Raw genomic sequence first — 24,626 nt, 5'->3', positions numbered from 1 at the left:
GAACCAGGTGATGCTGAAATTGAACATTTCTGGGTCAAATAGGTTTATTTTATTTATTTCAAACAAGTTTTTAAAAACAAGAAAACAGGTAATAAGTAGGACAGGAGAAAAAAATGCATGCATAACCAAGAACAAAATAATTGGTTTTCTTTTTTTTAAAAACAAGTAGGAAGAAGTGAACATTTATGTAATCCTAATCCTTATCTCAATTTAATAGACTATATTACTGACTCAATTATCAGAAATTTACAAACAAAGGTTTTAGTTCTTATCTTAAATTTAAAATGTATTGTTTTGTACAATTTTGGTGTAATTACAGCTCTACCTTCAGTTCTTTTGGCAAATGTCCTTTTGTTTTATCTGCAGTTAAAGATTAACTGATTACTAATTTAGTTGATAATTAATCCGATTAATCGTTCCAGCCCTGCAGCTGAATAAATGTTTGAGTCTCCATCTTTCTCCTGCCTGCAGTGGAGTTTTTACTGACAGAAACTTTCTAAACACTTTTGTTTCTAACTCTCGACATCCGCTTCATTTTCCCGCCTGTTCTGCTCTTAATCACCTTCTTTTTGGATGCAAATGAGCATCAAATAAAGAATCATTGCAGCTTAACGGCTGAATCCTCCTGTAAACGTGTCTGAAGCGAACCTCCACTTGTCTGTCGCTCATCCAGGGGCACACCTGCTGCTACTTGTGGTTTGGTGATATTATGTGTCTCGGCTGCCGAACCCCCAGCAGCTGCTCGGTCTGAGGTCTCACAGCGACGCATGTCAGCCTCGGTTTGAATCTCATCCAATCTCCTTTAACCCCTGAAACTACTCGAGGTTAAACTCCTTAAGCACTTTAAAAGCCAGCGGAGAATCCTAGGTGTAACTAAGTTATCCAGCTTTGGAGACTGTCTGCAGATCAAATATAGAAACTATTCAGTCAAGTTTTTAAAGTTTTTGGTTGTAATAATTGCTTGCGAGCTGCAGAACCGGATCAGTTTTTGTCTAAAATCTGCTTCTATCAGCCCAGTGAATGCAGAAGAAGCTGGTTCTGATTGAGCTGGTGAAGTTGGTTCTGAAACACCATGCAGGCCCAGTTTGAGCTTCAGGTTCAGTTCCACTGGACTTCCTGCGTCAGATGTTATCTGGTCAAACAGCAGGGTCACGTTTTCAGGTTCATCAACCCAAGAGCAAACTTTGGTTCATTTTGGGTTCAAAACATTCAAAATGACCTGAATCATTTAGTGATGACGCCCAACAGCTGGAACATGGATTCTGCTTTTGTTACGCTGCAGCTTGAAGGCGACCCATCATGCTTCCTTGAACAGGTTAGGATAGATCTGTGGTCTACACAAAACATAAGTTTTTACAAAAAAAATCAGACAATGAGATTTTAGTCTGCTCAGTTTTGCCTTTTTTGAGCTGCTTGTCACTTTAAATCCAAATAAGCAGCAAGTTTTTTTCTGGATTGTAAATCAACAACAAAACTCTTGTCTTTTCCAGCAGCCATTGTACAGCGGTAGAACAAGAAAACAAGGTAATCAATAGGCTGACCAAACGGTGCTCAGCTTGGGTTGCTAGGCAACAAGCATTTCTATTTATTTTGACTTTAATTCAGATCAACACACAGAAGGAATGGTGGAAATCAAAACCAGTTTTTCTATTTTCTGTCATTTGAAATTTATCTTTTAGGAAAAAATTGACTAGAATATGATTCGGTACACTCCGATTTCCTAGTTTACAGTTTCCATTTGTTTTGACTTTGAATTTTGTTCAACTCACAGAAGCAATTGTGGAAATCAAAGCCAGTTTTTACAAAATATTTTTTGTTGGATTCGGTATAATAAAAGTTTTAATTTAAATGAATTATTGTGATAATTTCTAAAGTGTTAAGAAACTCTAATTGATGTTTGCAAGCCGTAAAAAAGAAGAAGACTTGGAGCATTTCATTTTGCATAAAAGCCTGACATAATGTTGCGTTTCTATGTAATAATACATGCTCTGCTAAACATTGCATTAATGTAACAGATGTGGAGATGGAGCCTGATGGAAAAGGGGAACGCTTTATTATTCTTGACTAGGCAGCTACAGTGAACTTATTTCTCAAATCTGTTGCTGAAAATATTTAGTTGGTGTTAAATAAATACACGGCTCATTTAAAACACATTTTCAGAAACATATTTTAGCAGACTGGAGACGTCCCTGCTTGTTCTTAATGTTTTCTTGTGAATCTGCTTCGTTCCCTCAGCAGTTTCAGGTTAACTCTGGTTGTTGAAATGGGTGTAAATGAAAGCGACTCCCGTCCGCCTCATCCTGAAGTCAGACCAGACCAAACGCTCCTCGGCTTTGGTAAAGGCGCTCTTTGTTTCAGCAGTAAGCCGCCATGTGTGGCTCCGTTTACAATAATCCAGTCATATGAACGGGTTTTGACTTCAGTGTAAACTACAACGTGAACTCCATTGTTGTCTCAGCTGTCATGGGTTTGAGTTGTGAACGGGATTAACTCATAAAGGAGTGGATTATTAATAAATAGATTAATTTATGGCTCTGACTGGAGGCAGAAACGAGTTTAAAACGAGCCAGCTGTGATCTGAGGCAGCAGATAATGAACGGTATCGTCTTGTTTGGGTCAAAGTGGGTCTAAGGAAATCATCCACTGTGAAATGTAACCGCCATAAATGATTTATAACATGCTTTTCATATTTAATTTCATTTTTATCCTGTAAAATTCAACTGAAAAATAATCAGAGAAAAAATTATTTTAGTGTCACTAGTTTCAGTGAGCCTGATTAACCAGAAATAAAGTTTATTTTTGTTGCTCATTTTTCCAAATTTTGGTTAAAGATCCAGTTTGCAGAAGGTTCTTACTTTGTAAAGGCTTCATTACTTCAGTGTTAATTAAGGTGAGAATTTTTTACTACCACACAATTTGATTAAAAATCAGTTTTTGATTCAAACTGATGATTCATACTGATTTCTTCTCTAATCTGTAGTTCTGCTTTGCAACACAGAATGATAAATTGGGACATAAAAGTGGAGTAGAATAAAATATAAATATATTTTATTGTTCCAGAATGAGGAAATTTCTGTGCAAAGGCAGAAACGTGACAGGCAATAACAGCAAATACACTCAAAAACATTTATGAAACAGATACTTCTCTTTTTTTTCTCAAATTTTCTGAAATTAATCTAAAAAATTTGAGTTTTCTTGCTGATTCTCAACTTTTCAAACTCAGAAATTTCCTTGTTTGTTTTTTTTTAGAGATAATTTGTGAGATTTCTGAGGTTTTTTTGAACATTTACTGTTTTTTGTCTTTATGTCGGCACACTACACAGGATAAAGTCTTAGTTTAAGGCGCTGTGTGTCAAACAGGCTGTTGCATTTTTTCTATGTTTTTCAGTTGCAATATTCATCTTTTGTCAACTGCATAGATATGTTTTTAATATGTTTTTTGTGAAAACTGTATTTAATTTAGTAAGTAATTAGTTAAAAAGAATCAACCTGTTGGCGTTCTTATATTCCCCACGTGGGAAAAATGTAAAAAAAAAAATCTGCAACACCCTTTCCAAGTACACAAATATAATATATATTATTCAAAAGCTAAAATTGTTGAAGCTTCAATGATTTATGTCAATTAAGAATAAAAAGGTAACTGTAGACACCATTGGACCTGTTTAGAAACACAAAATAATGTCCTGTTTACCATCATCTTAAATAAACATTTTTCATTAACAATGTACTCCAATAAAATATTTAGTCCTCAACTTTTACATCCCATAATCCAACATAATCTGCCTCTGAAATCCTTCAGCATTTCCCTTTATCACAAAGTTTTCACTGTTGCTCCTGTTAGCAGTAGCATGTCCAGGTCGGATGCAGCCCCTGGATTTGGACAAACTTTTTACCTGAAGTCGCTTTTTAACACCTTGTGTGCATTTTTTTAAACACAATGCTTAAATTTAATAACTCTGATATTTTCGGACAGATGATCAGATTACTGTGTTTCCACTCCCAGGTGAAAGATCCTGTGCCACATTTAAACCTCATGTTTGTCCAGCAGCAACTCATCATTTCATTGTTTTTTTATGCAGACCTTCAGCTTTAATGAATCGTATTCCTGCTGCTCAGTCAGCTGTGAAGCAGAACCTTTTCTCTGCCTGATGACCCCGGAGGTCAAACCCGACTTAAACAGTAACTCTTCTTCTTCTGCTGCTCCTAAGCTGGTCTCATATTAACGTGGAAACAAACAGCCGTCCAGACGTTTACGTAACCTGATCAAGGAGCTTTGAAGTTCACACGGGCAATGCGTCTGCTCGCCGTCACAGCCGGCCCACGCTGTGGTTCTGTAGGAAAAGCCCATCAGAACCGCCTGGATCAATACGTTTCACTGCCAGCATCTTGACAGCTGCAGGTGAAAATGTTTAGTTTTCTAAAGTGTTCTGGTGTAAGAATCACCGCAGAGCAACATCTCATGTGCAACTCAACAAACTAATAATTAGCAGGACTTCAATGCTTTAAGTTTTGGTTGATTTTCACTCATTTCTGATTTTTAAATGTGTATTTTTTCCAAATTACTTTTCAAAAATCTGCAGAATGACGCCAACTGCATCTGAAAACAAACTGAATCTGATTTGAGGAAAGTTTGCAGCCATTTGTAGATTTAATTTGACTTCAGGTCCTTGTTGCTGACTGAAGAGGCTTTTGGCAGCAGACAAGTTGAGGCTGGACGTGTATTTGTTGTGTTTGTGTTCATAGAGAGGCGGCCGACCCAAACATGATGCTGAGTAACGGTTCTGCTGTCTGCCAGTAATTATATTTACACAACAAACCCAGCAGACATGTTCTGCAGATTCTGAGTAGCAGGATGTGACGGAACGGGGCGAGTCTGCTGAGACGGAGGCAAACGCTTTCAGTAGCAGTGAGAAATGGAAAAGACCAGGTTTACATTTTTGTAGATTTTAATATAATTATATCAAAGGATGACAGTTTAAATAAAAACCATTAAAATTTATTATAAAAATCAACCAGACCTTTGCCGTCAGTCGTCCATGGCGCTCCAAAGCACAACAATTGATCAGAACAATTTTATTTTTCACTGTTTCTAAATGCCCTGGTTATGTATTGGTTCTTCTAACCAAATGGATGCGATTAGAGACGATATCTGTGGTTATGGTTGTTTGTTCTCCTGGATGAGATGAAAGGTGTAAATACACAAACATGTCACATCATCAATTCTACCAGATTTTTTTCCTCCACTTAATGATTCTGTTCAGCATGAACCCGATGACCTGCTCATGTTTTTGCTGGATTATTGGAGATGTGTCGTTATAAAAACCAGCAGCTGATCTTCCTCCACATGTTGGAGTGGAACCTGGCGTTGGGTCAGCATCGTCTCCTGATTCTGCTCACCCTGCCGCGCTTTTTCACTCCAGATGTGTTCGCTGTGATAAGCGTCTGTTTGGGTTTATCAGCGCCGGCCCGGTCGGGTGTGGCCCCGCCGTTGACTGACATTAACGACCCTCTGAGCCCCTGGCAGCTCCGTCGGAGCGCTAGCGCCTCCTATTGTTGGCGTGAGAGGCGCTGGAAGAGTTTTATTGTTATTTTAGGCACGTTGGGTTTGAATGCGCTGCTCTGACGGCTGTAATCGCGCCGTCTGCATGGTGGGAAGTGTGCAGGGTGACACTGATTACAGTGTGTGGGCGAGGGAAGAGGATGAGAAATGTTTTGGACATTTCAGTCCCATTCTCCTCCAAGCAGCTGGTAAAATAAGGAAAACCAGTCACCTAATATCTATTTAACAGTTGTAGTTATCAAACTAGACGACATGGCTTAAAAATAAAATCTACATTTATTGACATTTCTCTTTTCTGGCATTCTTTTCTAAAAAAGAAATTACAAAAAATGTTCAAAAAGTGGTTTTCATTTCAGTCATCCCTTCTATGAATTGCACCACAGAGTTATAGGACCAGACTACAATAACTTTTAATTAATGATTAATTATAAAGACACAATTTTACCAGAATGTCTTAAAATTACAGTAAAAAAGTTGTTTTAGTGAGAAAATCTTGACGTTAGGTGAGCAGCTCAGTCCGTCTGGTTCTTTCTTCAAAATACTTGTTTTCACAATCGTTTCTTTCTTACTACTGATAATTTGATGCTAATATGTTGTATGTAAGTATTTACTTCTGTAAGACCGATACCAAAGTGTAACTTCATAAGATGCTCAACATCCCTCATTTTCTTTTTTAACTTTTTGTTTTTGTTCTCAAAATTTTCCACTTTGTTCTCCAAATATTATGACTTTATTCGGTAATATTAAGACTTTATTCTCATTATTTAGACTTTATTGTCATATGACTTTATTCTCATATTACTACGACTGTATTCTTGTAATATGATGTAAAAAATTGTAGCCTGACGTAATATTTTATGGTAAATTTCAAAGTCCAAATAAATAGACGCTGTAAGACACGCTTGTCAAGCAAGAATCAAAGTTAATCCTGACAGCCTGAATGTTAACCAACTCACTGAATTTAGTAACTATATCAAGTTTTATGTTTTGGGATGTAAAAGGGAAACGACTCCACTTTAGTCATAAATGGCCAGGACTTCCTCCAGCGCCCCCCGGTGGCTGGAGGAGTGAACGGGTTATAGACTTGGTGAAGTTGATTAAATATCTGCGGATACCTTATTTATTTTTTCCTCATCTTGTGCCTCGTGTCGTTCCCTGAGGAAGCTTTGATTTCTTAGGTTTTCCACAGATGAAAGTTAATTTGATGATAATTGGATGTGAGAGAACAATGTGCCCGACTTTAGAAACTTTATGGACCTGGTTCTGATTGGAAGCTGTGAGTCCCCTCTGAACGGCGCCGTAATGAGAGCGGAAAGGTCACCTCGCTGTAGAGAATGACTGGAAATGTCACGGCGCTGCAGCGCGGCTGGCTTTGTTTTCTGAGCTGTTTTTAGTTTTGTTCTGATCTCAGGAGCGGAACCGTCATCAGAACCAGAACCCGGAGGTTAATGTTATTAGCTTTATTAGCCTGGCGTTGATGAGAAGTTGGAGGCGGCTGATTGTGTTCTGGATTTGGTCGGTAAATTCCTGGTTCTTCATCGCCAGGTTGCACATGGAGGCTGTGAAGGGGTCAGATGGGGTCAGAAGGCTCCACACTCTTTATTTGTTTACATTCATTAATCAACCTCCACTCTTTTTTTAAAACAATGAGAGATTTAATTTGCTTTCTGAAGGCAGCAGGTAGAAATAGCCTGTGTTGCTTTGTCCTGTTAAAAAGTGACAGAAAAGGTTGAGTGTGGCAAATTTTAACTTCTAGATCTAAATGCTGGAATTTAGTTTTTCTTGGGGATCAGTAAAGTATTTTTTCATTTGAAAATTATGCTGATAAATTCTTCAGCAGTCAACGACAATATCAATATTAACACTTAGTTCCAACAGCACAGATTTATAACTCACCACCTTTGCGCTGTTTCTGCAAGAAAATTAATATTTGTCTTTAAAGTTAGTGATTTAGGGCTGAGCGATTAAACTGAATAATTGTGATTAATTAAATAATCAACTAATTTATTTATTGTTAACTTAAAGCATACAGAGCAATAATTAAGCCAAAAAATATTTACATTTTGTATTTAACATAAAAAAAACCTTCTTGATCTGTAAATATTCAACCTAAAACGTTCCTATCCAGGTATTAGCCACCTCCGTGCCTCAACCTTTCCTTCCAGCCGGGTTTATTTGGTCTCTTTATGTTACAGTTTTGTATCATTTTGTTACATTTGAAAACAATCTGTAGGAGCAACAAGGCTTTGAGGTTTGAGTATTCACTTTTGAAATAGCAATTATTTTATAAATGTTCTTCTTAAACTTCCTTCTACTCAATAGACTGAAAGTTTTTTCAGCTGAGATCTGTAGAAAGAGTCAAACTTTAGCTTTTTGTTGCATCTTTGTCTCAGTTAGAGCGACGCAGGAGTCTCTTCTTCCTCCTGTTCGCTCCTGGTCAGTGTTGGTGGTCTTTAGCTTTCATCATTGAGATTCACACACGCATCAGCTTCATCCACATGAGTAACCTCTACAGTGACTGTAAAACACTCAGAAACGGGTTTGTTTGAACACACGCGCTATCAGAGCCGTAAAACCAGAAAAGAAAGTCCTCCATTAGTCAGAGGGAGGTTTTCGTTTTGGTTTACAAGCTGCCCCACTTGTTTAACGAGCCCACTTCTGGAGAGATTTGCCACAAAACCCATGAAAACCTCAGAGAGAATTAAAGGCAGACCTGCTGATGTGGTAGCAGTCTCTATCAAAGAGGATGAGCTAAACAAGCCGGCTGTAAAATGCAGAAATGTTGGATTTTAAACATGCAACATTTTGTTCTGCAGCTGTTTTAGCAAAACAGGGCAATTTTAACATAAAATCAGTTTCACCACAATAATTCCAGATATCTGAAATAAGTTTTTGACTGGAAGTATTAGTAAATTAAGTCTCAATTCCAATAAAAAATATCTTAAATGTATTTTTAGATAGGACATATATAGATTTGACTAGTATAAATTAAACTGCAGATATCTTAAAAGCAAATAATGACTTGGCAAAACTCAATTCTAAATATCTTTTAAGATATCTCCAAATGGTAATATAATGATAATGTTACCATTTGTGGTAGTAAAATGTATTTGTGTCAAGTCATATTTAGAATAAAATTACAAGTACTCAGATGGAACCTATTTTATGTGAAATTGGCTTGCCATATATTTTCGCTTCTGTCATAGAAAAGGAAATCAAGCGGCCATAAGCTTTCAAATATTTCATATGAAATTACAGAAATAAAAGATGAGGAGAAAATTTTATACTAGCAGCAACTTTAGGCCTGGTTTAACTGATGACTGAATGCTTATCCATTAAAATCTTAATTAAAATATCGCGTCGATTACATCACGTGACTATCCTGTGTCACGCATGCGCCATTGCTATTATGCGTTGAGTTGGGATTTTCTGTCGGGAAAAATTACAGAATCATGCAAAGAATATGAAAAAAGAGTCGGAGTGTCTTGCTATTAACTGTCAACACTGGAGCTGCTGGATAAAAAAGGTCGGAGGGAATCAAATGTAACCGGTCAGTAAAACGGTTTTATTGAAAAAGAAAATAAGGAGGAAGTGGAAAGTAGGGCAGCCAGGCTAGCTTGACTTTCAGGACGTTAACATGTAGATACGCTGCGAAGTTCGGTGTGTTTCTGTTCAGTTAGCACTAAAATAAGGCGACCCAAACATCAATACTCTGACGGCTCGTCAGTAGAGCAGGTGGTCCAGTTAGCTAACCAGTTACCGCCGGTGGTCACGTGACCAGTTAATAACCTCAAAATAAACATCAAGCCAGGAAACAAAAAACTGACCAACTAAACGCTCCGTTTCGGGACTTTTGAGTCTGTGTGTGGGAAATATTTTTCGTGTTTTTAGGTGTTGATGTTCTTGATGCACTTGAAGGTAATTGGCCTCTGTTAGCTAGCACAGCTGTTGTCAGTCGGTTGCCTTGACAACGGGTGTGTGTGTGTGTGTGTTTTAGTTGTTCACCTGTTTTTCAGCGTTATTTTTCTTTTTATTGTGACACACTGCAGCTGCTACAATTTCTTTAAGTTTAATAAATTACAAAAACAGATCAGATAGAATATAATTTTTCATAAAATAAACTCTTCTACAGGAACAGTTACGCAAAATTCAATTTATTGTCCAATATGAAATAGAAATTTGTTTAGTCCTGTTTGGATCTTGACAGAACTGACAGTTTATAGATTTATATCCAGGGAGAACACATATTTTATTTCAAAACACATTTGGCATTTTTCTCAACTTTATTTTAAGGCATATTTTATAGAAATTGTATTATTAAATAATGGCCCTATGACTACATTTGTGATATATTCATGCTATTCATTGGAACAGTATGGTTTTGTGGACATGATGCCTAGTAATGGCGCCTGAAGACGCGTCATTAGCAGTAGCAGCTAGTAGGAAGTGTCCTGTTCAGTAATATACAGCTTTGTTTACCCATATTTTCTGTTTGTCAATATGAGATCCAATAAAGATGCCATCTATAAATAAATGAATGAGAGATCTGGGCTCTGAGACCTTTACCAGCCTGGATTTAAATCGTCAGGCGAATAATTGCAGCTATTTCAGGAGACGGGGTCAAGAGCTCCATGGCGATGGAGGCTGGGTCCTAATGGAGGGGTGTCCATGGTGATGAGAACAGCTGGGGTTAAAATGAAGGCCCTGGTTTCCCTGGTTATGTGCTTATTTGTGGACAGTCTTCTCCTTTCACTCGCCCACTTTTTGTCCTCCTGCTTTCCCATCCTCTGACCTCACGGTCCAAGTGTTTGTCCTCCCCGTCTTTGTCTCCGTCTCATGGTCACGTTGATGTTTTTCCCCGGCTTACACACACCTCCTCCACCTCTCCATCTTTACTGCCTCTCATTCATCGCCTGCTCTTGACCTGCCTGTAATGAAAGTCTGAACCAGTCTGTTGGCTTGAAGCAGGCGATAAAATTTTATATTTCCTGCTGTAAATATTCTTGGATACGTTTGTACATTTCCTGAGGAGGAACTAAGGGTTTTCGTTTCCGCTTCTCTTTCTGCTCTATTTTTACTTCTAATAATTACCACGTTTCACCGGTTGATGCTTTATTTTTTAATTTCTTCCTCCTTGTGTTCATTCGTCTGTTGGAATAAGCTTTCGTCCCGCCTGTGCCGCGTTCGTTCTCCGCTCATTATTATGCGATTAACAAAAAGCCCTAAAACCAGAATAGTTTGGATGAAGCCTCTTTTATTTCCACAAGGTCATAAATCTATCTCCCTGTCGCCTTCCTTCCAGAAATGTCTCTCCTCCTCCTTTTTCCCACCGTCTATCTAAATAAGGCGTCACCAGTTCCTTCTTTTTTCTTTTTACTTTTCAATTTGACATGAAAATATTTTTGGGGCAACTATCCCTGGGCAACTCCAGAGTGGAAGTATGTCCAGCCCCTCTCAAGGAGACTGGTTCCAGAACCAGAGCCATGCGTCGAGGTGAGACCGACTATTTCTAGCCGGAACCTCTCGACCTCACGCACTAGCTCCGGCTCCTTCCCCACCAGAGAGGTGACATTCCACGTCCCAAGAGCCAGTTTCTGCAACCGAGGATCGGACCGCCAGGGTCCCCTCCCTTGGCCGCCACCCATCACACAGTGCACCCGACCCCTTTGGCCCCTCCCACGGGTGGTGGGCCCATGGGAGGGGGGGCCCATGTTTCCTCTTCGGGCTGAGCCCGGCCGGGCTCCATGGGTAAAAGCCCGGCCACCAGACGCTCGCCATCGTGCCCCCCCTCCAGGCCTGGCTCCAGAGTGGGGCCCCGGTGACCCGCGTCCGGGCGAGGGAACACCAAATCCAAGGTTTTCCTTCATCATTGGGGTCTTCGGGCTGCACTTTGTCTGGTCCCTCACCTAGGACCTGTCTGCCTTGGGTGACCCTACCAGGGGCATGAAGCCCCAGACAGCATAGCTCCTAGGATCATTGGGGCACTCAAACCCCTCCACCACGATAAGGTGGCAGCCCATGGAGGAGCTGAATCACTGAAATATTATATTATAGCTTCTCAAATTAATATTTTCCATTCATTTCTTTGTTTAAAATAAGATTTTGGTTATTGGTGACGCCAGTGTTCAAACTAGATTAGGCCTCATTAGCATTCTTCTATGCTAGATGGCTGCATTACTACATGTCTCCAATTTTTCTGATTTGTTCTTAAATATTAAAGCATTTTTTCACAGATAAGCTCTGGATCATGAAGGGATTAGAAACAAGTGAAACAGAAGATGGCTAGCCTAGTTAGCATGCTACTTTATATGCTAATATTGACAACAAAATCAGATACAAATCACACAGCAGCTAACAGTACGGTAAGTCTAATGCTAGACTTTCTGTCATTACTGGACAAGAATCCCTGTTCTCATTATTCATAGTGATTAAATATTTTTACGATGTTCAGATTGCTCAACCTACATACCTATTGGATCTTATTGTTTTTGTAAAGCAATAAACATTAATACGTTTACCAGAAGGAAAATGTGACTTAAGAGTCACATTTTCCTGATGGTACAAAGTTCTGCACATAAAATGGTTTTTAAATTGTGTTGAATCTGCAGTTTCTAAATTTATGTAATCTGCAAATTCAACACAATTTAAAAACCGTTTTATGTTCTGAACTTTGTACCATCAGAACCTGAATTTGAATAAGTTCTGTTCCAATTCCCATTACTCTGATTGAATCTGAATTGCTCAACTTGAACCGATTATGTCCAGGTTGTCTTTTGTTTACATGATGCTGAGTTTTTACGGCAGAGTCATAAAGTGAGCGCGGTTCTTTGATTAAAACGGATTAATATCAGCATGTGTTCCTCATGTTGTTTACATAAGTTCTTTAGGAGTGAAGATAAAAACCAGATGTTAGCAGATGTGAAATGAGCTTTAATTTCCCTGGGAGTTTGTCTTTTTTATCTTTACAAGGCGGCGTTTTTAAAGCGGCCCGTCAGGTTGATGACCTGAAATGTGTGTTGACGGTGCTGGGTGACGAGATTAGCTTCTTAGTTAGCTGGCCTTGCTGTTGACACTTGTGATCTCTTGGCTTTGACTGCGCAGTGATTCCTCTAAAGGTCAGCGTCAGCTGCATGGTGCAAACCAGGCAGAGATACACCGGGGTCACAGGGGTCACACAGACTTCCTGCCTCTGTTTCCTCTAATAAAGCGTTTCCATCTTGGTTTTATGAATATTCGCCGAATGAGAAGGTATTTTTAATGTTTGAACTGCGCCAATGCAGAATTATTCTCTGTGCTAATTTGCTCTAGTTTTGGTGAGTCGGTGTGAGCTGAATCTCTGTTGGCCTCTGCAATCTTTCTTCCTCTTATCATGCAGGGTGAGGGAGAGGACAGGGGTAATTGGGCTTTGTTTCCTGAAAACAAGAGCTTTGCCACTGCTCTGTGCGTGCGTGTGTGTGTGTGTGTGTGTGTGTGCGCGTGCGGGGGTGTGCGTGCGTGTTTGCTCTGACACTCGTCCTGTTTCACCACTGAAGTGAATCTGTGCCAAGCTGCAGTCGTTGACATTTTTTGGGAATCTGCAGCAGGACCTGTGACTCGTTTTGATTCCAGACATGAACTTTTCTGTTTCTTTCCCCGGAAACACTCGTCACCTGTCAGTTCCTGAAACAACAGGAACCAGAAGACAGCTTATCGGAAATCCTGAAACATCATTAGCTGTGTTTCCTTTACAGATACGCGCAAATATTTGTCTATATTTACATTATGGTGTTTACATTAAATAAAAAATTCAATGTAAATTTCACGTGAATAAGGATTTTTATGTGAGAAGTCATTAAAAATCTTATGTAAATAGTTACATAATATATCTTTAATTCAGCCATGGTGCTAACAGCAGCATCTTATTCAGCCGTTGGAGCGACAAGCCCCGCCCACTTGGGTGTTGCTACGTCTGCTGCGTTTTGGGGAAATTGTAGTTGGTGATTTTACAGAAGAGCTTTGAATTCAACACACCTTTTTCTGAACTGTGTGATGCTGTGAAAGCTCTGGAGCAAAAACAAACCACCGTCCTCCTACCACTTCCTGTCATCGTCTTCGCTGTTTTCACCAGTAGTAACTGTCACTGCACCGTCTGTACCATCAGCTAAAAGAAACTCATCGGTTGAACCTTCCTCTCTCCCTGTAAGCCCTTTGTGTTTAGTTTGTGGCTGTGAGAATCTGGAGTCGGCTCCCGTTAATCCGTCCTCGTTAGCTTGTCTGGGGGCCAGACCCGTCCGCCGCCGGCTTCTGTTTCAGCCTCCTTTCCCGTCCTTTAATCTCTTAATGGCATCTCGGGGTGTCGCTGCCAGCCGCCTGGCTGACAGCTACACTGCAAAAACACACAATCTTACCAAGTATTTTTGTCTACAAATAAATATTTGTGTATACTTGAAATAAGACAAAATTAACCTACAAGTCGATAATTCACGATATTGAAGCTTGTTTTAAGTTGGTAATTCCTTAATATTGATGAAAAAGTTCTAGTTTCACTGGCAGATTATTTCACTGATTATATGGAAAAATATCTTACAAGTGAGAACTCGAATATAAAATAAAAATAAATAAAATGAGGAATGTTGAGCATCTTGTGAAGTTATAGTTTGGTGTAAGTTTTACACACAATACTTAATAGAAATACTTTTATCTTTTAACACATCAGCATTTGTGTTATAAATCTGACAACTATCAGATTTATGAAACAATCATACTGAGTTTATTTCAAAGAAACATGAACTGGGCTTGTCATGTCAGATTTTGACAAATATCAAACTTTTTCTCATTAAAGCAGTAAAATATTAATTTCCTTATTTAAGAAATAAATTAAAATGTTTACTTGTACTAAACAATTTAATTGTTTTGACATTAAAAATTACAACCCTTTTTAATGCCAAAGGCTTAAATGACAAATTATCACATTGCGACCATTTTTGTGACTCATCTCATGATTTTCCACAACTCTGCTAAATATTATTTTGAGGTTTGTTGTGTTTCTGTTTTTCTCTAGAAAATAATTTTATCCTCATTTGTTCCTCATTTTTGGTGTTTTGGTTTCTTGTTGGTTTGGTGGAAAGTTTCCTGTTCTTGGATCCGGCTGTCAAACTGAGCTGCGTTTTGTGCTGAATAAGATGTTAGAAACTTCACTCTGCAGCAGCGGAGTGGTGAGAAACCGGCCCCACTCTGCCCCCTAAAGGCAGAGCGCAGAACCGCAGCCTGTTTGTCTCTTTAAGGATGCAGAGGCGTTCAGGTGCGTCTGCTGCGCTCAGTGCTGATGCAGTCGTTCAGCCTCCTGATGTTTGTTCCTGAGCGGACCCAGAATGGCGGGTCGGGGCCCCGGGGCCCGGCTCAGTTTCCATACAGGAAGAGTTGAACTCTGGAGGTCACACAGCTGCAAGGAAACGGCATAAACTAAACTATTTCTGAAGGTTAGAGACTTGATAATTCATTTCATTTGTTGTTTTGTTTTATTTATTTTGGATATTTAAAATATCTTCCCATTCCAGTGTTAAATGTTCATTAGAATTTAAAGGTGGTTGATCTTTGAGAATGTTCTTGCATTAATTATTATGCCATTATGAACGTTATATGATGTGAAAATGGTCTCAAAACGGGCGTGCTGTGGTGGCGTAGGGGATAGCGCGGCCCACCTTTGGAGGCCTAGAGTCCTCGACGTGTTCGGCGATATTTGCCGCATGTCTTCCCTCCTCTCCTTCTACCTTTCCTGTAAACTTACTGTCATATAAGAGACACTAGAGCCCACAAAAGACCCCCTGGAGGGGAGGGGGAAAAAAAGGTCTCAAAACAACATTATCGTTTATCGCTCATTTTTTAACCTCTGGGACTGTGTTGCTCTGCAACAGACTGGCGACCTGTCCAGGGTGACCCCGCCTCTCGCCCGGAACGTAGCTGGAGATAAGCACCGGCAACCCTCCTGACCCCATTAGGGACAAGGGTGAACAGAAAATGGATGGATGGACATTTTATTGTCCCAGAAGTAAAAAAATAACCTTTTTTTACATATTTTCATCACTTCTTCTCTTCCTCGTTAAATAAACAAAACTCATATTAAAGCGTCCTTCTTCCTGTTTCCTGATTCTCCTGAATGCCTCACGTTTCAGAGCTGTAATTTATGTCAGAGTGATGAACATCCAAGGTTACAGGATGCATCACTGACATCTTCCTCTTCCTCACTTCTGCCCTCCATTTTTCCTGCTTCATCCTGCAGCGCAGCATCACGGCCAGCAGCGACACACACTCTTCACTTACAGATTAAAAACCTGATCAAGTTGCTTTGTTTTCAGCGTCCCAGGTGGAATCGGCTGTAAACGCCTCACGGCGTGCCGAGGCGTTTACATGCGCAGCCGTTTTTATGGCCATCTCTCTCTGATAGAGACGAGGAATTTGTTTGCAGCCGTTTTATCGTTCTGAATGTTTGTATGAGAAGTGTGTGTGCTTCTGTTCCTGCCGGTGTCTGGATGACCTTGCTGGGGGAAATGTTGCTGACTGGTGGCTTTGAGTCGGACCTGGGGGAGGGGAGATTCTGATGGAGATTTCTCTGAATTTATTTCAGTCATTTCAGTTATTTTCAGCATAAAAACGGTTCATAAAAACCTTATTCATCCAGCTGTTTCTATTCCGTCTCACATCTCCCCTCGACGCTGCAGAGCTGCATGCTTTTTACTGCTGACATGACCTCTGACCTGAGAGCTGACAGCCACATGGAAACAGAATCACACAAAATGAGTGGAAGCAGCATGAAGGCAAAAGCAGAAATGTTTTTATGTGTTTCTGGAGATTTTCAGAAATAAGAGAAAATAGAAATAAACAGAAATAATTATATTTACAGTTTTAAAGATGAATGTCACCAGTGAACTGGAAATGTTTTGAATTCATGCAAAAATAGCTGAAAGCCTGGTCTCTACTGCCCCGTGGTGGCGACAACTGGAACTTCATCCCTTAAATTCTCCCCTACTGCCTCTAAATTAGTGTTTTAATATGATTTTAATGTATTTAATACAATGATTTTAGGGAGAAATTAAATATATCTGACTTCTCTTTGAGAATTTGTAAAAATTAAATGAAAATGACTTGTGTAGGAGAAGGAAAGAACTTTTAATTGTGGTTTCCTTTCTATAGTTTAACTCGCTGTGATTGGCTACAGAAGTTTGCTTTTTAGGATGAGGATTTTATCTCATTTCTGTTCACTACCAGCTATCAGATACTTGATAGCAGATTTTAGTGCTGTCTCTCTGTGCTATGTGTGAAGAGAGATTGTTTTTTTTACTGATTTATCTTTCTTATTTTGAAATAAATATTGCAGCAGATGCCATAATTCAGCAGAAACCTGACACCTGTCTACGGATGTAAACATACTATGTCTTCTGATTAATTTTTGTTAAACTTATTTCAAAAATAGACTTTAAGAATTCAAGAAGTTAAAAGACTTTCTAATAAATGCAACGTTTTTCACAGTTTGTCTTTGAACACATCTTGATTTTTAACTCACTAAGTGAACACAGCCTGTAATATAAACTACTATTGTAAAATATTTAATAGAATTTATAGTGGATCTATAATAATGTCACAGAAAGTCATAGAATTTCTGTTTTACTTTTTGTTTGTTTTATATGATATAAAAACTCCAAATTTCAGAAACGTCTTTGTTTTAAAGATTTTCCTTTGAGTTTGAGAAACTGATGTTTCATATAAAGCTGATGTAATTTGTCCAAATAAGTCAGTTTCGGTTTTGGATGATTTAAATATGGCTTCCTCTTGAAGAAAGAAAAAGGGATTCTGGGTAATGTATTTCTGTTGTAGTGAATTGGATGAGCCACAGTGATGGAAAGTACCAGCTAGCTCTAAGACATCATAATATCTAATTTTGGCGATTAGAAAATGCAAAACAGGAAGGAAACTCATTTCTGCCTCCAGGTTCTAATCATTTTCTACCTTAAAAGAAAAGTTTGAATCTTTGAGTTGATGTTAGACTGAGAGTTAATCTGCAGCAGGATTGATTGTTTTTAGATTTATCTAGTCTGTGTTTTGTTTTGTCTGTCGGTTGCTAGGGTGAGATATTCACACACACACACACACACACACACACACACACACCCCGACACACATTCAGACGCTGTAGGACCTTGTGGCTGTCTGGCCTGAATCACGCTGAATCACGTCGGCCTCCATGCAACACACAGTCACACTGTGCAAAGATAGCTCGGCCATAGCAACACAGGTAAACACGGTGCGCCCCCATCATCCTCATTTTAATAACTCACTGTGTCGGCACACACACAGGAAGTAAGTTGTGTGCGTGTGTGTTTCCTTCAGAGTGTCTAGCAACCACACACACACACACACACACACACACACACATACACACATGTTGGGCTAAAATTTCTGTTACATTTCCTTTCTCTAACGGTGAGTAACGGCTTCAGTCGGGCCGTTGGCTTCAGCGGATCGGAATCTGAGCTGGAGAGAAACCGAGTGGGGGGTGGAGAGAGAGAGAGAGAGAGAGAGAGAGAGAGCATAGGGGAGATCAGAACCATGAGAGCGACCCAGAAGTTCTGCAGGAGCTGAGAGATGCTGAGGGGAAGACCCAGGTCAGAACGGAGGGAGTGAAAACTTTGAGTCCGGTTTGAGCGATTACATGGATTATCTATTGGATCCAGCGGTTCTGACCCCGATCCTGGTGGTGACCGTTCACATCATCACTGCAGCTGGGTTCTGGTTCTGCTGCCGCCGCCGGACCACCAGAACCGAGCTGGGTAAAGTCCAAAATCTCTCTTATTTACAGTGTTCTTAAGTTCCATGTGCTTCCTGTTGAGGCTCCGCCCCTTTCTGCTCCGTCACTCCTCTGTGTTTCAGGCAGTTTTAGTTCTTTATCGGGTATTTCTGACCCGGTCCGTGTGATCCGCTCCGGTTCTGTTTGGTTCTGGTGTTTGTTCTTCTCCTTTTATGGGCTTGTGCTGCAGGATCTCCTCTCCTGCAGGAGAAACGGCTTTATATCCAAACTGCAAACATACAAAATCCTGCCAAGTTTTTTCATCTAATTTCTAGTGAAAATAAGACAAACTAACTTACAAGTAACTTTTTAACAAGGTGTAGAAGCTTGTTTTACATAAATAACACCTTAATATTGATGAAAAAGTACTAGTTTTAAGTAAGCAATAAATCTTAACTATAATAATATATATATATAATAACTATATCTAGTTATCAGATTGCATGATAACTGAAAGAAGCTCAATAACATGATGTAGATAAAAAAAAAAGCAAACTCAGAAAATTTGAGATTAATCTCAGAAGTTTTTGAGAAAAAGGTTTTTGAGAGTGTCGTCTTCTCGACACTCTCAAACTGGACCTAAAGCTGCTTTAAATTTCTTGTTATGTAACCATAGAAACCATATTGTGTGAGTTTCTGGGGCATCAGAACTGGTTCTGTTGGACCTTTAGCTGCTTGTTAAAGAGAACAGAAGAACTGCTGGAGGACACGAGTCAAAGTGCGATCAGATGAGACGTTTTGGCTCCGGTTCGGCAGCAGAGGGAGACCCGAGGTGACGCAACGGGCCGGGTCAATAATTCTGATCGGTAATCAGGGCAGTGGGTGCTACAGGGACAGGAGGAGGTGGCGGTGAGAGAGGTCGGGTCGGGTCCTGATGGTAGATTATCAGATCATATTCTCTGTTTACTGAAGCTGTTTAATGAGGAGGAACCGGCTGGAGGAAGGAGGCGGGGCCAAACCTACGGAAGAACAACAGAGGAAAAATATTTACAGTTACAGACTTTATTCACTGGTCCACTGAATAAAACATCAGCCATCATTTTATCCTTCATCCACCCATCCACCCCTCGCTCTCTCTGGTTTTTGCGTCTCTGATCTCTGTAGATATTTCTGCTTCCAGCTCATCTAGTGAATATTTTGTTCTAATCTTCAGAAACCTTCTGTAGAAAGTTCTGGGTGCTGCCGAAATGGATCCCAGTAAACTATGGATGCTTGACAGGAAAAGGTACTGGAATCGTCCGTGTTGACCTGATCAGCAGCTGTAACATCTGGCTAATTAGCACATCATTAAGCATCTGTGTGATCATTTACATCCTACAGCAATCAAAACATTTCATTAATGTACTAGGATTATGTTGTAATGAAGCAGCTACATCATGGCTGGAAATAAAGCTCCCTGGTCTCATGTATAAATCATTTAAACAAGCAGGATTTCTAAATTTGTGTTTTGGTTTTTGAGGCGTTGCTGGAGGTTTGCAGATGTTGGGTTTGTTGGGTTTGTTGGGTTTTGGGCTCAGTGTTCTGGATGAGCTGTGGGACACCTGCTGGTGTTTCATTCTGCTGTGGTTCTGCTCTTATTTTACGCATCACAGGAAATGAAACCTGGCTGGCCGAGCGTGTCAGGGTGTGGAGCGTTATGCGCTGCTGGCTCATGCTGTGGTAAATGGTTTACACTTTCGTTGAAATTACTGTGCTGAGTAACAGTCATTCAGGGTTCAGCCGATTAATATACATATAGAAAATTAAAGCCCCACGGTTTGAAACTTATTCAGTTAATGTCACCAGAGTTTCAATTCATGTAAAGACAGAAATTCTCAGAAAATTCCAAGTGTCAAACTCTTCCTTGGAATTACCTTTTAATAAGAAACATTCGGCCCTTTAACTGCTAACAGTAAGCTGACCGAGCATCCTCACCCTGACCTAATTTGTTTTACGTAAAGTTTTGACCCGTTTATGCAGATTTTAGTTCATTCTGATTTGGGTTTAAAACTGTAACATATAGGGATGTAAAACAATTTATAATGTTTCTTGGCCAGCCTTCCTTTCTGCTGGAACCTTCATTGTCCATCTGCTAAAAGCAATGAAGCCAAACGATGTTTATTTATTCAATAGTTTAGCAGCAAACTATTTATTTCTTATGTTTCTTATTTTGTCTATGTATGGTTTTTGATTAAAATATGATTACTGTAAAACAGGAGCTTTTTCTATTTCTCATTGTATCAAATACGCTTAAGTGGTTAAATGAAAAATCAGCAGAATGTGACGATTTTTTGGATCCTATTAATCAACCAGTTATCAGAAAAATTGATGGAGTAATCGATTACTAAAATAATCCTCAGTTGCAGCTACAGCTTGGCGATTTGGCTGAAAAATCTATCACCATATATTGATGATTATTGATTAATTTATTGTTTTAAATATCTGAAATACAGCCAAGCTGGCGGCATGAGCTTTCCTGTTTTATCCACAGTTTTCACTCTGCGCTGCTGCTGTTCAGTTTTAAGTAGTTATGAGGCATAGTGGTGAAACTTTAAAACTGCTGCTGTGCAAGTTACTCTACAGGTTGTTGCTAGGCAACAAAAGAGAGTGAGTGAGTTAGTTGATTCCACCAACCTTGCTTTGCTAGGAGAGAGAAGCCTTTCCTCTGCCTACATCTCCCAGAAGGCCGTGTGGTTCAGGATCAGAGCTAATTGAAATTATTGAATTATTGGACATATTTTCTACTGATATTGATCACATGTCTGTCATATTGTATATTATTATTGATTTATTGTCCAGTCCTGGTTTGTTTTCGGTCTCTGTGACCAACACTCTGAACATCCCTCCCACTCAGATTGGTAATCTAATCACAGACGGGAAGATGACGGAGGGAGATTAGAGGTGAAAACTGGAAGCGAAGGAGGGAGGGAGGGATGAGCGCGTCCCGAAGTATTAGAGGCGTAAGCGCCGCCGGGTATTTTTAGTACCTAGGAGACGAAAAAGGATTCAGTCAGGCAGGAATACAGGAATCACCTGGAAAAAAGGAAAGCTTGGAGAAGAAGGTGTTGTCTGACCTGGTCAGGTGTTGCTTTACCTGGACCAAATCCAATCAAGACATTATTTAAAAATCTACTTGTATAGACAACAATCCTACTTTCTAGGACCTGTCTACTTTTTTTTGGGGGGGGGGTGAGCTGAATCTGTCTTCTCTCCAGCTTTGATTAAATCATGATGAGGCCGAAGTCCGTCTCAGATTCCAGGCTTTTTCCCTCAGAAACCACTGAGATAACCCAGAGGAAACACTTCAGGACCTTCAGAGATGTGAAAACCAGCGACTGTAAAGGAAATGAAGGAAAGCAAATGATCTGAGTCTGGATTGTGTCAGCTCTATTAGGAGGAGTTTGTGTTGCTGTTGCAGAGCGAGGAAGCCGTTCATTTGAGCGCCTGATCTGAGGAGGATTGCATCATCTGGTTTCACTTTAAACCCCCCCATGTGAAAATGTGGATTTACTGGAAATGCGAGAAGTATTCCGGGCAACAAGTGCAGAAACAACAGGGATTTGAGAGCAAGAAAGTGGAGCAAAGATAGACGGAGAGCAAGTGTCAGAGCAGCGAGGAAGTAGAGCCGCCGTGGGGGATTTACCGGGGGAGGAGCCTCCCTTCACTTTGACACTCACACGTGGGACAGCAACTGCTGCTGGAACCGTGAAGGGACAGAAAACGGCGTTAGGCCGGACGGGCCGGCATGGCAGCTGCCGCAGGGATCCAGGACGGATGAGAACCGACGGATCAAACCGCAACAGAGGAAGAGGAGAGGCGGTGTTCCTTTAAACTGGTCCTACCTGCCTTCACTTCGCCCTGACGTCTGGCTGCTATAATTATCTGACTCCTGCTGTGGATTATGCTGCAGCAGAGAGCCTGATCCGATCCGGACCGGGCCGGGCAGCATGTGGCCCGACTACAGGAGCGAGAGCCACCTGAACGCTCACCTTTACTCGCTCATGTGCTGTGCAGGTCAGTGCGTTTCTGCGGCGTGCGTTTGTTTGCAGAGTGGCTCTGTGTGTCTGAGCAGATCTGGAGCAATCACTGCGGCTCTGGGAGTGTGTTGTTGTGGTTCCACCGTGGGAGGTGGGTGTGTTCATGCCAACAAAGCTCTGCTGTGTGGATGAATCAGAGACTGTCACTCATGTCCCCTCTCATCTTTAGATAAACCTGATCAAATTATCTCTACCCTGGTTCAATGGTTTCTAGTCGTGATCTGATGGTTTCTATCCCCAAAACTGTTTAAGTATTTAACTCGTGTCTTTAGGTTCCTAACCCTGATCTGATTTTTTTCTATCCCTGATTTGATGGTTTCTATCCCTGATCTGCTGTTTTCTAACTCCTGATCGGAGCAGAAGTGTTGACTTGTTCAACATGTGAATCTGAAGTATTTCCTACGGCTAAACTGACTCAGCTTGACCGACAGGTTTGGGAATCGAGGCGTGTTACAGGGCTGAGCACATTTTGCAACCGCGTGTTGAAATATTTGCTCTTCCCCTCTGAGTAAACCCCTCTGCGCTCTGTTTCTGCTTGTTCGTGCTGCACGGTCCGTTTCTGATTTCTGGAAACAATTCCAGCTTTCGGAGCTCGACAGATGAAGTCGTTGGCTGTGTTGAGCAAATATTTGTGTGTTTTCTCTGTTGGTGTGAAAGGGAAAGACAAGATGCTTCAAGGAGGAAGTGATACTCTCCTCACCATGGCAACCATACACAGCAGGCAGCTGATTGGCTGGAAACAGATCTGCTGAAATGACTGGAGGGAAAAACCATCCATCAGACTCAATCTTCATTATTCAACCTCATAATTTCTGCTCCTCTTGAAGCGTTTTTTTAATCATAAATGGTATTTGGTGGGTGAACAAGTAGAGACGAATATAAGCAGAGGAAAGATAACAAAACGGTGGCTAAACATCAGCCTCTATTCCTGGCTTTGCTACCGCACTCCTCTGGCCTCCGTCTGGGTGGAGACGAGAGCCTGGAGTTAACCTCAACCAGCAAGAAAAAAACTGGGATTTTCTAAGGTTTGAGTTTGATGTAGGTCAAATAAAACACCTCACAGTCAGAAAAGTTGTGAAAACACAAAACAGAAGGCCAGCTGGTACTAAAATCGTTCTTCTTTTTGTTTTTTGCCTAAAACTGATAAATTGGGAACATGAATCACTCTGGATGTGAACAAAACATTAATCTTGTTTTTATAACCAGGTGAGGAGTTAATCATGATAATGGGAACTGGGAGAGTTTTCAGCTCTTTGGTTCTCTAAGTATGTTTAACTATGACAAACAACCAATTTAAAATCAATTCAGCACTGCACAGTTTCCTTTCTTTAGTTTAAAGGGTTTTTACCTTAACAACCAAAATGGAAATATTTTATCTGAACATTGTCAGGAGTTTGACTCAAACTGAGTTAAAAGCAGTTCATCAGCAACACTTTTACCAGAACATCTGGCTACGTTTAAACACATTTCTTCTGGACTAAGACTTTTGCACAGCTCAACACTTTAAATGATAAATCTGATCAATGACATAATTCAATTCAAACATTCGTTATTTACCCCAAAAGGAAATAAAATGTTGTAACTCGTATTATACAAGTATCTTCAAAGAGTCGTTGTGGATGGTGTTGCTGTGGGCAGGAAGGATCTCCAGTAGCAGTCAGTGTTGCAACCAGTCTGAAGAGGCCTCTGACTGAAGACTGTTTCTATGTGACAGTCTCATGTCTGTCTAAGCATGCTAACAGCTCAACATCCACAGTAACATGTCCTGGATGACACCATCAGTTGTTTAGCTCTGCTAATCCGCCTCATTTGCTTTTGATGCTTCTCTAAGTCTTTGTATTGGTTAGAAAGATGAGAGAGATGTTGAAGTAGAGGATGAGATCCTGCAGCCATCCTCCTTTGAGTGACCTGGAATAATCTGTTTGGGTTTTTTTGGGGGGCTTGAAGTTCATCTATGTATTTTTTTGCCAAATATCTCCTGTTTCCCGTTATGATGGATGGAAGAGATGATTTAACTTCCTCCTTCTCTATTCAACTCCTCTGGGATCTGGAGTCACAGTTCAGACGACAATTGAGCTTTTGAGATGCTAATCAGCTTCTCCCAGTTCTAAAAACGATACGCTGCTGGCACGGTTACGCATTATAAATGTCTGAACTGTTTCTGCTGTAAATCTTGTTTTTCTGTATTTGATGATGTGATTAATTATCCTCCATCCTGTCTTTCTCTCTC

General features: G+C 40.3%; 1 protein-coding gene across 5 annotated transcripts in view; it reads left to right on the top strand.

Moving 5' to 3' along the window:
- macf1a (microtubule actin crosslinking factor 1a) overlaps positions 1-24,626 on the top strand; it is a 215,483-nt gene that overhangs the window by 44,579 nt on the left and 146,278 nt on the right. The window contains exon 1 of one of the 5 annotated variants that reach the window (XM_028035334.1): positions 17,867-18,363. The exons of 3 other annotated variants lie outside the window; for them this stretch is intronic. In XM_028035334.1, coding sequence (XP_027891135.1) covers positions 18,246-18,363 — 118 coding nt within the window. In that variant the 5' untranslated portion in view covers positions 17,867-18,245. Of the gene's footprint in view, positions 1-17,866; positions 18,364-21,972; positions 22,374-24,626 lie in introns of those variants that run through there. One more of the 5 variants, XM_028035336.1, reaches the window with a different exon arrangement.

This window comes from Xiphophorus couchianus, chromosome 13 (genome assembly GCF_001444195.1).
Source record: "Xiphophorus couchianus chromosome 13, X_couchianus-1.0, whole genome shotgun sequence".
In the NCBI taxonomy this organism is placed as follows: Eukaryota; Metazoa; Chordata; class Actinopteri; order Cyprinodontiformes; family Poeciliidae; genus Xiphophorus; species Xiphophorus couchianus.
This window is presented reverse-complemented; position numbering and strand designations above follow the sequence as displayed.